Source organism: Colletotrichum aenigma, assembly GCF_013390185.1.
Source record: "Colletotrichum aenigma strain Cg56 chromosome Unknown KSG_Cg56_contig06, whole genome shotgun sequence".
NCBI classification, from domain to species: Eukaryota; Fungi; Ascomycota; class Sordariomycetes; order Glomerellales; family Glomerellaceae; genus Colletotrichum; species Colletotrichum aenigma.
In genome coordinates, this window is record NW_023500912.1 from 3952146 (window position 1) to 3964159 (window position 12014).

Sequence of the window (12014 nt, forward strand, 5' to 3'; positions counted from 1 at the left end):
CCCCTTCACGAAGTGGCCCGTTGTTGATTGTGTTTGAACATCTGATTGAACAGTATCCGAAGACTTTTTGGAGCATGAGCAGGGACGTATCCACCGAATGGGGTTCTCATCTCGCGTTACACAAAGATCTAGCACGCAACTCTCGTGTAACGCGACAAGGACGCAACAAGGCCCGCCCCTTCAATCCTTGCGAACATAGAACAACGCGCTACTTACCTCTACCAACACTGCTAAATCACTCGGTAATCAGAAAGATCAGAAACACCAAGAAAAGATGACCAACGCCCAAAATCCGCCCCCATCCTCCATCTTACACAGAGTTCGTCACCACCAACAGCCCCAGCCGGATAAGACACTGCGGCCAGAAAATCGACCCATCTCCTCCGAATACCTGGAATCGCGCTGTCTCAAGCGACGCAACCCCCCTCGGGAACCAGCTGGACAGGGTTTCTCCAACGCTTGCGACGAAACCCCCCGTACCCAGCAAATCTTTTAACCTCGTCCTTTAAGCGATGCGCCGCCGCACGTCATTCCAGCAGCCTAGAAGAGCGCTCCCAATCCCCGACAAGACCCCCAAAAGACGCCCCCAAACAGAACTCCACCGGTTCGTCTCCCTTTCTTCGGGTGGTCCCCGTGCCGGTACAGCACGCATTCCTGAGCGCCCCGGTACCGTCTGGGCCTCCCTGGACTGGTGATTCCTCAGCGCAGAAATATTATCCGAATCACTTGTCTTGTCTTGTCTCGTCTCAACCACATCATCAAATCGCCTGATATCTCAAATCCGCTTGCGATGACTGGATCGGGGCATATTCGTAGACGACGGCGGCCTCACGATGTTTCGTTTGTCAAATGTGAGCTTCAACATCTGTGTTCTGCGTGTTGCGCATGGCTAGAGCGCAGATCATCATCGGTCTGCTGTGCTAAGACGATCTGTCTGCAAGATTTCGCCTTGTCCTGCCAGAGACAGGCATCCCATGTTTACGGCACCTCAAGGCCCACGATAGTGGGTTAGACACCAACAAACGAGGGTGATTGTACCAAAAATACAGGCTTTGCCTGCCAGCGTCAATTCACGATACATTGAATGGACAAATCATTCTACCTTGGATCTACTCATCTCGAGGTGGCGCGACGTGAATCTCCCAATATTTCATCACCTCCTTCGGTATTCTCTCCTTCTGCTCTTCCGTCCGAGTGTCCTCGCCATACTCCTGGTGCGTAGGCCCCTCAGAAAGCACTCCTCCTCTTGTGCCATTCCTCAAGAACTCGAGAAACTCCATCGAAACCCTCACATACTCCCTTAAACCCTCATTAACATTAATCGTAGCCCCGGTCGTCCACCTCAACAACAAAGGTTCAATCAGCGGCGCGTCCGTAACACTAGGATGGCTCGTCTTCATACTCGTCAGGAACCAACTGGAGCCAACCCTCTTGAGCACATCCTTCACAATGTCTCTCACGGTGTCGAAGTGCGGCCTCCCAAAGAACATCGTAACCTTCTTCGACCACGAGTCCGAGTGAACCACCAAGATAGGCACGTCGATATCCGTGTTCAACCGCCCGCTACTCTTGCCCGGATCGAGAATGATACCGCCGACGGCTGGGGTTTCGTCCGTTGTCGCGCCTCGGAGGACCTGCAACGCGCCCGTGGCACCGAACGAGTGGCCCGCGATGACCATCTCCGAGAAGTTGAGGCGGTTCGCCCACATCTCCAGATCCTTGCCCTCCTTTCTCGCGTTTCTCTCAAAGATGTCTCCGCCGCGGCCGGCATCAAGTGATCTCAGCACGGCAATTGTCTCCTCGATCTCCGCCTGGCGGAAGGCGAGCTGCTCGAACTTGAAATCGTCATCCTCCATCTCCTTTCCGCCGCGGAGTTTCTTCTTGTTGAGATACATCACCCTCCTCTCCCCACTCAGAGTGGTGACAACGGACCCGGGGCCGCTGCCATCACGGTGCTCGACCGCGGCTACGATGACCCCGGAGCTTGCTAGCTCACCGCAGTAGTGCGTGTAATCCGTCCTCGAGCTAGCTTGTCCGTGCGACAATACCACAACCGGAAACCTCTCTCCAGACTTATCGTCGAGAGGCACCAATGGGACGTCCACCTCGGCCGGGATAGTGATACTCCCAGCAATAGCCCACAATGCAAACGTGAAGATTGGCCTCGAGATGAAGTTGTTGAAGTGCGCTGCACGAGCATACCCTTCTGCGGTTAAGCTAACAGGCTTGGGAATCCAGTAGTGATGTGGTCGTCTCCCTCGTACATCCTTGATCGTGGGGTAGTAGAGTGTGAAGAGCACAGTCTCGAGCTCGAAGGCTGCCTTGCCGTCCTTGAAGACCAAATCACTCGTTTTCCGTGGTGACGTGACGGCAACTTCGACATCAATCGTGCCAACACCGTGGCTTCCAGAGTATCCGGGCAATTTGGATGCCAAGAGAGGCGATCGGATGATGAGGCAGTAGAGTACATAGAGCCCGATGAAGGACCAGATGATGTAGCCCCAGGCAACCCTCGGCTTCAAGAGGTCAACAGCTCTTCGCGACAGAGCTTTCCCCCAAGGCTGCGCCGTGGTCATCCATTTTGGAGTTGTGTCCATGGCCCTGTCTGGTGTACCTGGCAGCGTAGGCTCGTCGAAGTACGGCAGTGGAGAGTCCGGATGCTGGAAAGTTTGCGGTTCGTCGAGGGGTTCAAGTTCAACGTCGACGTCTCTGTATTCTGGCGGGGGCTGCGGTGCCATCTTGGATGATGGGCTATTCACATACTTAGGCTATCCTAGTTTCTGGATTTGCGCGATAGATGTTGATGACATGATGATGGCAGCGAAGGGATCCGCGCGTCTAAGATGTTCATCTCGTTCGGGTGTGGCGGCGGTCATTACGTCATCGTCTACCACTTTGGCTTTGGCCGCCACGAGGTGCGACACAAGAACATTGACCCCAAGTTCGTGCCATTCACAGGTCGTTTTGTTGTGGTAACTAACTACGCTCATTCACAACTCAATGAGAATGGCCACAGGAGTATCGTGTAGCTCCCATAAGCCTCGGCTGATGATGGCATCTACAACTGAATAGTATGCCGGTGTAAGTAGCTAAGTAAAGACATTATGTCAGCAGAGTTGCGTCCTCGTATGACCGACCCCCTGACTTTCCCCAAGAAAGTCAGGAAAAAGCAACGTTGTCGAGCCTCCCCTCCAAAAAGTCGCTATTTCCGTCAGTCGCGGGGTGGGCCACTCCCTCACGCGTCAAACTTTCTTCTCCAACGCGCTTCGTCGTCGCAGACAAACCACCCTGACGCTTCGCGATCCATTCATTTCCGAGACAGGTTCTCGTTGCTATCAGACTTTCTTTTCAAACCCAAGTTGAGCATAGTTACTTGCGCAGCGCGGCGACAGACGCGATGCCAATTTTCCAGGATGGGAGTGTGGATCAGGAACTAGACGTCATCAGGGGTATGCCCGAAGGCATGGCGCGAACGGTCCTGATCTCGCTTTGTGGGGAGCGGGAGACCAGGAAGAAGGCCGTTGAGATGGCACGGCAACTTCTTGGAAGTCAGGCGAAAATTTCGGCCATGACAACGACTAGCGGGTCTGCGAAGCCTGCGAGCTTGGTTTGCAGCCGATGTCATGAGCGAGTTGAAGGCGACCAGCAAGACCCCGATGCTTGTAAATACCACCCAGGTACGTAACCTTCCAGCGAGCACGAACATTCTCGACTTACAATCTTTGCAGGAGAGTTTGAACTTGATGAGTCTAGTAAAGAATGGGATTCGATTGACATCTGGGACGAGCACGATTGGGAACAGTTGGAGGATGACCCGTGCTGGAAAGAAGACAAGCCGGACGGCTTCAAGTGGAGTTGCTGCGAGAGGAATGGGAACGTCGAGGGTTGCGAGAGGGGCCCGCATATCACGGAGACAAACCCGGCGGGTGTGAGCAACCTTGGCAGTGGCACAGGGTGGAAACCTGAGTTGGTCAACGATGATGGACCTGACGTTCAAGTCTTGGGTGAAAGGTCTTCTAACAAGCGGAAATCGGATGGGGACATTGTTGGCCTTAATGGACACAAAGACAAGAAAGGGGCGGATGGATACGGACTCGGTATCTTCGAGTAGGACTCTTTCATGCCATACACAGTTTGAGGTCGTCATATGGCAAGAGTGTACTAGTATGCGTTGATTAGAAATACAACATGGCCCTGATGGCAACCGGTTACCTGTCTGAAACCCCCAGAGCATTCTAGCAGACTCTTCACAGGTCAAATCTGCACTCTTAGAGTTCTGCAACCCCATCAGCTGCTCTAAAATCTCGGTGAAAAAACAGGCATCAATCCTTTCCCAAGATGAAGGCAAAATAGACTCAACTAAGTTCCAGGCACAGAAGCCATCGACCCACCTGTTCCTGGCGGCAGTTATCAAGCAAGATTGAAAGCAACCACCTTGAGTAAATCTTGGCCAGATTATCTGGTAGACCAACCTGGTTTCGGCCAAGGTCACATGAGGGAGCGCATGAGTGAGTCATCCAAGTATCGGAATGACCTCAAAGTAGAGACCATTCAAGTATTGACTTGAGTCTGCAGAGGTCCCCAGTCAGGTTCCGAAATTTCCTTTGGGTTCCATGCTAATCGACCAGGTAACGAGTGCACTGTACAGGCCAGCAAGCGGACAACGAACAACACATACCAGGAAACCATGCAGGTCGAACAGATAAGTCCAAATTGTGGATAAATATTTCAGATTCCACATAGCTTTTGCCGAAACAAGCTCCGGACCGCTCCAGGTGCAAACTTCCAGCCTCGTATTGTCAATTGGTATGACCCAACCAAGGGACCTTGAAGTAGATGACAGGTTCAATGTTTACGCGACAAATGGACGCCGCCACCGTAACGGCACTCGTCCTCACGCCGGGTGGTTTTGTGTTTCGTTCAATCCGGCCAGCTCAGTGGAATAGAATTGGTAGAAGCCCAACCGCGAGTCCCTCCGGAAACGCGACAGCCACATGACAGGTCAGAAACCCAGAGACCGCCAAAACCAAAAGGCCATCCTATGGTTACCCATGGCTTTTCGGTGTGTCACAACACTACTTCTCAGGGCGACGGAGCCGGGCTCCAATCCTCCCTATGATCTTGCCTTGGAACTTTATCTTCGGTGAATGCTAAGCCCAGTGGGCCGGAAACGCAAATCTCCTTTTCAACCCTTCTGTCTTCTGAACTTTGCGTCTCTTCTTCCGTTTTACTCTTACACATTTCTCACCTTTTCGTCCTGCCATCCCTTCATCTCCTGAACCTTGTCCTTACCTCATCCCAATCCAGCCAACCCTTCGTTTCGTATCTGCTACCTCTACGCCTTTCCTGTCATTTTCCCCCTCCCCCAGAATATATATAAACCCAGTCTCGCTCACTCTCACTTCCTTTCCAATCTCTCCATCATTCCTACTCAACATTCTTACTCAACATCTTTATCTAACATACTTATCTACCCACTCTACCTACCTACCTCCTTACCTCCCAACTCTCTACCTCCGAACTCTCTTCATCCCGACTCTCTATCTCCCGACTCTCTACCCCCTTACCCCCCGATTTCCCTCATACGTCTCTTCATCTATATTACTATCTGCTGCCACTTCTTCTTATCTACTGCTATTTTTAACTCTTCACATTTCCTGCTATTTATTTCTACATCTCTTCTTCACATCTACTGCCATATATTACCATCTACTACCGCTTCCTTCTACATCTACCCTTCACATTTACTACTATATGTTACCATTTACTGCCAGTCTTACCATCTATTGCCATTTATTACTATCTACTGCTACTTCTTATGTCTTCACATCCCTTGCCATTCCTTCTACATCTCCTCTACACATCTACTGCCATTTCTTTCCATTTACTGCCACTCTTACCATCTACTGCCGTTTCTCACCATTTACTGCCACTTCTTTCTACATCTCGTCGTCACATCTACTGCCATTTCCTGCTATTTGTTTTCACTTCTTACGATTTACTGCCGCCTCTTACCATTTACTGTCATTTCTTCCTACCTTACCTATCTTCTTCACATTTATAACTTACTGCCATTTCTCCCAATGTCTTTTCTTATCTATTTCTATCTATTGTCATTTATTCCTACGTCGCACTCTCCCTTCCATCTTCGTCTCTCACCCCTCCCATCTCCGTCTCTCTTATTCACAAGAAAAAAAAAGACAAGAAACAAAAGAAGCCAAGAGCAAGAACTCCCAGAAACAAACAAAAACAAGAAGAACAAAAAATGAAAGAAAGCAAAAACAGGAACGAAGAAAAGAACAAGGAATGCTCAGAAACAAAACAACCCAAATCTACCTCACTCTCTCCCCCAACTCCCCCTCCTAGCTGAGCCTTCCTCCTCAGCTTCCGCTATGGCCCCGGTGAGCCTATCACTACTTCTCTGGGTAACGAAGACGGACTCCAAACCTCCCCGCGGTGTTACCTGGGAACTTCCTCCATTGCGAGGATGCTGAGCCCAAGTGGGCTGGAGACGCAATTCTTTGTATTTAGATTGGGCTATCCCATACGATGTCTTCATTTGTAATGTTTACCTTTGTCCTTCAATCTCCCCTTACCTACCTCCAAACCATCACCTGTCCGCCAGCACCCTCCCCTCCTTTGTCAATTACCTGCTTCTGTTCCGCTACCTACCCTGTAGACATAGTCCACGCAAAGTTCTTAGACCTTGCGGGTAGTTCGGTCATCTAGGCCTCGGCAACCACAACACAAACCTAAAATAGTACGTGTTGGTCGCGCTCGATCGTTGTCCCGCCTTGATGTGAAGAGTGAAGTCTGCCGGTCTGGCATTTGCTGAGCAAGGCGCCCCGACCGCATGTAAATACAAGTCACAATCAATTGATGTGTTTTCTTGTGCATGGTTGCATCCACAAGCTCCCGCCAGCAGCTCGATTCGGGCTTCGTTCTCATGTCAAATGAATGCAAGTTCATTAAAGGCTGTACCTCAGACTAACTAAGAAACCGAAAATCATCAGGCGCCCGCGAGCCATGTCGCTAGTCTTACAAAACGCCAGTCTCCATCCCTCTTACACGTCCATGCATCATCAGCTGGACATGCTAGTCGTCCATCATTCTAATCCATGCTCGATCAAATCAGACTCATGTGGTGGCAGCAGCATGTCCACTCGCCGCCAGGCTCTTGCTTCCATACACTGTTGCAGATGCCCTCGGTCGCGACCAGCTTCTTGCCCTTCTGGCGCCATGCGGTAACTTTGTAGACGAGACTCGAGCTCATCAGGTCGATCTCGACGAACTCGGGATCGTCCTGGATGCGGTATGCCGTCCAAGGCTCCCAATCGTCAAGGTGCTCTTGCAGGGTGGGCTTCGATTTCGGCGAGTAGACCTTGTCGCCCGGGTGGGAGAGAACGGCGTCCTTGTCGAGGTACTTGCGGAGGGCCTTGGGCTTGTTGTCGCACATGGCGCGCCAGAGAAGCGTCTCGGCCTCGATTGTGTCTTCCTTGTTGCGGGAGTAGATGCTTCCCGACTTCGACTCGTTCTCGTCGCCCATGTTGATGTATGTTTATGTGGCTTGCTCGTGTAGTCTTGGTTTGTTTGGTAACAAAGTTGTCTCTTTTTTCTATCGCGGGGTTCAGTCGTGTGAGAAAAGTTTGACACAGCGCTCGCGCATTTGGGGCTCGATCGCCTTTATGACATCGCCCAGAGCTCTGGCCTCCAGTGACGACTCCAGCTCCAAAAACAGGAAATCCCGGTTGTCGTTGGGCTGATGTGATTGGCGCTGCGGGGTCATGCTTTCGGCACACATTCGTAGCCCCTTGACGTCACACTCGACGGAGGGGCTCAGGTATCTCACTGCGGGGAGCTCTTGACAGGGGTCGGAAGCAGGTTATTTCGCTGCTCGGTGTTCTAGACCATCCCATCAGAACAATGTCAGTTCGCCCTTTCTACGGTCATTTTGTGCGACTCTGATGTAACAACTGCACTGACGGTCCGGGGACAGCCCGGCTGAGACTTTTCGGATTGCTAGCGCTGGTGGGCGCCGCGACGTTGTAGCCGGCTCAGCCCGCCAGATCGTGGGGCTGGTTGGCTTTGACTTCGATCCGGTGGTCACCTTTGGTGTTTGACGGGGCACCATTTTGACTTTGGAAACATCTAGACTCTGGTCGACCGAACTCTCTTCGACGACATGTTTGGAAGTTTCGGTACTTGTTTCCATCACTAAGTCGTTCTCCCTCAACTGCAGCCTGATAACTAGCTGTTCAAGCTTAGCTGGAAAGCTGTCCACGATAGCTTTTGAGACGACGGGGTGTTGCATCACGACGTTATTTATTACAGAGCATGATTGCATCTTTAGAGGCAAAATGACCGTGGTGCTCCCTCTCAGAAAATGACCACGCTGGATTCAGAGCAGTCAGACTCACAGTCGAAAGTTGAACACCGTCTTATGATGTCATCGTTCTTGAACAGGGCTCAGCCCAAGAAAGGAGTGAAGCAAACACCAATCAACTGCTTCGCGACAGACGTAATCACTATCTTCTGTCGCCAACTTCAAACTTCAAAGGAAGATCAAATTCGATTTGCCTCATCTCATCCGTCGCTGCTTCAATGATAACGTGTTAAGTCGGGAGAAGCAAAGGCTGCTGGAGCGGGGGGGGGGGGGGGACGAACCCAGGCGTGGGTAGACAGATGTGTGTGCATGTCGCACGCGCCGCCGTCCGCATCTCAAGCACTTAGAGAATGATTTTAGGAATATTTAATGATGCGACCACTTCTGCAAGGCGAGGTTTGATCGTTACGATGGCGCTCTTACATGTAGTGCCTAAGAAACAGATGACGTCAAGACTGCTAAGCTCAATTTCCCTAGGGGAAGGGAAGCATTGACGGAGATTCTTCGCAACCAAGACGTGTTCCTACCACGCGCATACATCAGGCAAAAAACAGCATCAATAAGCCTACATCATCTCGAACATGGACGATTGGCAGGACGCGGCATTTTCGACGAGACACGTCCACAACCGAGTCGGCAAATCCAAAGCCGTTGGAGGCCAGGGGCGTCGAGGCGGCGGGGCATTCGAAGTAAAACGAACATTTGGAAGATACGACGTAAAATGCGCAAACGCGAAAAAGCTTGGCGATCAGATCAACACGGCCAAGAATAAAGGGCAGGCTCTTCTACCCACTATGGAGATATTCCGCCTTTCAGACGACGGCCGTGGGCTACTAGGAAGACTATGTTTGCCTGGTGTCCTCGACGCAAGCCTGGTCATGACCGGAAGCAGGAAGACTCTTGAAGAGCTGGTTTCCGGCCTCGAGGCTGGGGATGATGTCACATCGGAATCAGAAGTTGAGAACGAACCTGAAGATCGGGTAGAAAAGGAAGTCGAGTCTGGTGCTTCGGACGAGGAGCAAGACGTGGAAAGCGACGACGACGCAGTTGTCTCAGAGACTGAAGCCAAGGAGAAGAGAAGATTCGAAAGTTTCGAGAAGAACAGCTTCAGGTCACCCAAATTCTGGTTCCAGTGGAAGGGTCAGGTGAAGTCTAATGCGGAATCGAGCATGGCCAAGTCTAATCCGGAAGGAAGTGAAACGGGCAGGGGATATGTCGTCTTTTCTGGAAACGACTGTCGCTCGTTCAAGGGCACGATCACTGTGGATGCCTTACAGTGGAAGGATGTTTCTTTATCTGGGTGGAAGGAGGTGACAATGCCTGAGAGGGACGTCGGCTTTGACTGGAAATGAAACACGAGGTGCGATCGAGGTATCTTCACTTCCACGAATGCGCTGATATAATATTCAGGCAGACTGTTTCTAGCCATTTCCAAAAGACAGAAGATGGGGAGATATGTGGCGTTTAAACTATTTCAGTTGACCAACAAGCTGGACATTCTTTCGAGCCAAGTGCATCCAAACTTCAAGGTACCACCACGAAGCAATCTTCCTATGTATTATCATGGCTTCGCAAAGTGATTCTGTTCAACCCTCTCGCAGAAGACCACATGCTGCCTTATCAAGCGTTGATAATGGCCGCTACAACTTACGCAGCAAGGTACGACTTACGAATTTGACTTTTCATCGACTCACAGCTTTCAAGCATCATCAGACCCAACTCCCCTGTTCTCATCCACGTGTCGATTGGCTTATGCTTGATCTCCGAACCAAATGCTAACTCATTCACTCTGATAAGAGAGCAAAACTATTCCACACCAAGAAAGGTTTTCTGCAAGTATCCACTTCGACTATTCAAGGTGGGCTGAGGCTAACAAAGAACTGCCAGGGAACTGCCACCTGAGATACGTAACATGGTCTATGACCTAGCTCTCGCAAGGAGCCAGATTACTGTCTATCGGGATCGCTCCGTCAAGCGCCTTCGCCAAAATCTAGATTGTCGTGTGTTTGGCTCTCTACTGCGCACCTGCAAGACGGTCCACGCCGATGCCAGAGCTATGCTTTACTCAACCACGTTCGAGATCGAGGACATGGAGTACCTTGACATCTGGCTGCAACAAATCGGACCGAGAGCCGCCAACATACGCGCAATCAAGCTGTCGCAGCCTTTCCAAGGATCCGGTGCTCGCCAACACCCCCTACTTGGAAATTTCCCGCTGTGGAGCCAGAAGGACTACAGGGCAAGTTCGCGACGAGTTGCTCGACTTCTTAGTCACTGCGAAAATCTTGAAAGTTTGGATTTGGGCTTCCGATATACCCTGAGGTACCGGAACACAGCCTTGATCAAGACCAAAGGCAATCCCACACGCTGGGAAGTGGAGGCACGTCTTCTTGCTGAGATGGTGTTCAGCGATTTGTTGCCCCTCTTGAAAAAGACCAAGTCTCTTGGCAAGACCTCAGTTCAAGCGGCGAACTTGCCCAAGATTCATCCAAAGAATTTCGAGTACATTGCCCACTATCAGTATGTCACAAACGGAGAGCCTGAGCAAGAGGTGGCTCGTCATATGAAGTTGTTGGTTGAGCGGTACATTTCAGGTTGATGGTCATTCCGTAATGGCGTGTTGCCCTAAATGGCTTTTGTACGCTAAAGCATGGTCACTCTCGAATCACACATATCTAGTAGCTTGGAGGTGAAACCTACCGTGACTGAAGCATTCGTTGCATGTTTCCAATTTTGCTTCCTATCCTCTTTGTGCTATTCCACTACGCATCCATCTGTTGCTGTTGTCTACGTCAAACTTCGCTTCACTTTCGCGGTGAGCATTCAAAAATCGAAATTGGTAAGTTGAGGTTCAGCACGCAAGTCATGTCCGTTGCTATAATAACTCTCATTTGAAACCTTGGTATGCCTTGCACCCACACAGGAAGGTGCTGTCCGTCCCTCAAGGTGTTGCGGCGAGTGGCGCACCTTCCCTACCATCTAAAGCCGGATTTGATGACCAGCTCAACCATCAAAAATTCTTTCACCTTCATCATCGAACTTCCGATACTGACACCAAGCAACGCTCTAAGAATGCCACGACGGAGCGGCAGGGCGCTAAAAGAGGCAGCTTCGCATCAACCTCGGCGATCTTCAAGGGTGAGGCATAATTCCCTTCAGTAATACACGGGGCTTCTGCAACATTTCCGCCTAATTTTCTTCCATTCACATTCAATATCTCGCTTGTTCTTCTGTGAAACGGTCACTAATACATTGTATCGATTGCAGAAAGCTCAACCTCAAAAAGTTGATGCGAACCCGTTTCCATTTCTGTAAGGCTCCCGAGGGCGCAAACCATTCGGTTGTTTGTACTGACGGCAGCAGAAAACTTCCTTCTGAATTGCGGCTTATGGTATACGACCTCGTTCTTTGTGAGCCACTCAAAGTAGATGGCCTCCGGGAGGAGGGTTACCGGTAAGGCGCACTTGAAAGACTCGCATGGATGGACCGCAGACAGCTAAAGTGCGGGACTAGTATCAACAAGAAATACCAGCCAGAAGATGAACAGCCCCGGGATGGACCAACAGTCTCTATCCTCAGGACTTGCCAGATGATACATTTAGAAGCTGCCAACTTTTTGTACTCGAGGAAG

The 12014-nt window shown here is 50.8% G+C and overlaps 5 protein-coding genes across 5 annotated transcripts; 3 read left to right on the forward strand and 2 right to left on the reverse strand.

Moving 5' to 3' along the window:
* Positions 1 to 1109: 1109 nt before the first annotated feature.
* Pla2g7-1 (Platelet-activating factor acetylhydrolase) lies at positions 1110 to 2738 on the reverse strand (the record flags this gene model as incomplete). Its single annotated transcript, XM_037325309.1, has 1 exon — positions 1110 to 2738. One exon carries the CDS (start codon positions 2736 to 2738, stop codon positions 1110 to 1112), a length of 1629 nt encoding a protein of 542 aa, XP_037176738.1.
* Positions 2739 to 3397: 659 nt separating this feature from the next.
* On the forward strand, positions 3398 to 4111 carry CGCA056_v010063 (uncharacterized protein; the record flags this gene model as incomplete). Its single annotated transcript, XM_037325310.1, has 2 exons — positions 3398 to 3677; positions 3729 to 4111. 2 exons carry the CDS (start codon positions 3398 to 3400, stop codon positions 4109 to 4111), a joined length of 663 nt encoding a protein of 220 aa, XP_037176739.1.
* A 3015-nt stretch (positions 4112 to 7126) lies between these two features.
* CGCA056_v010064 (uncharacterized protein) lies at positions 7127 to 7546 on the reverse strand (the record flags this gene model as incomplete). Its single annotated transcript, XM_037325311.1, has 1 exon — positions 7127 to 7546. One exon carries the CDS (start codon positions 7544 to 7546, stop codon positions 7127 to 7129), a length of 420 nt encoding a protein of 139 aa, XP_037176732.1.
* Positions 7547 to 9177: 1631 nt separating this feature from the next.
* On the forward strand, positions 9178 to 9735 carry CGCA056_v010065 (uncharacterized protein; the record flags this gene model as incomplete). The annotated part of the gene is made up of 1 exon (XM_037325312.1): positions 9178 to 9735. One exon carries the CDS (start codon positions 9178 to 9180, stop codon positions 9733 to 9735), a length of 558 nt encoding a protein of 185 aa, XP_037176733.1.
* Positions 9736 to 10295: 560 nt separating this feature from the next.
* Positions 10296 to 10982, forward strand: CGCA056_v010066 (uncharacterized protein; the record flags this gene model as incomplete). The annotated part of the gene is made up of 1 exon (XM_037325313.1): positions 10296 to 10982. One exon carries the CDS (start codon positions 10296 to 10298, stop codon positions 10980 to 10982), a length of 687 nt encoding a protein of 228 aa, XP_037176734.1.
* Positions 10983 to 12014: the final 1032 nt, after the last annotated feature.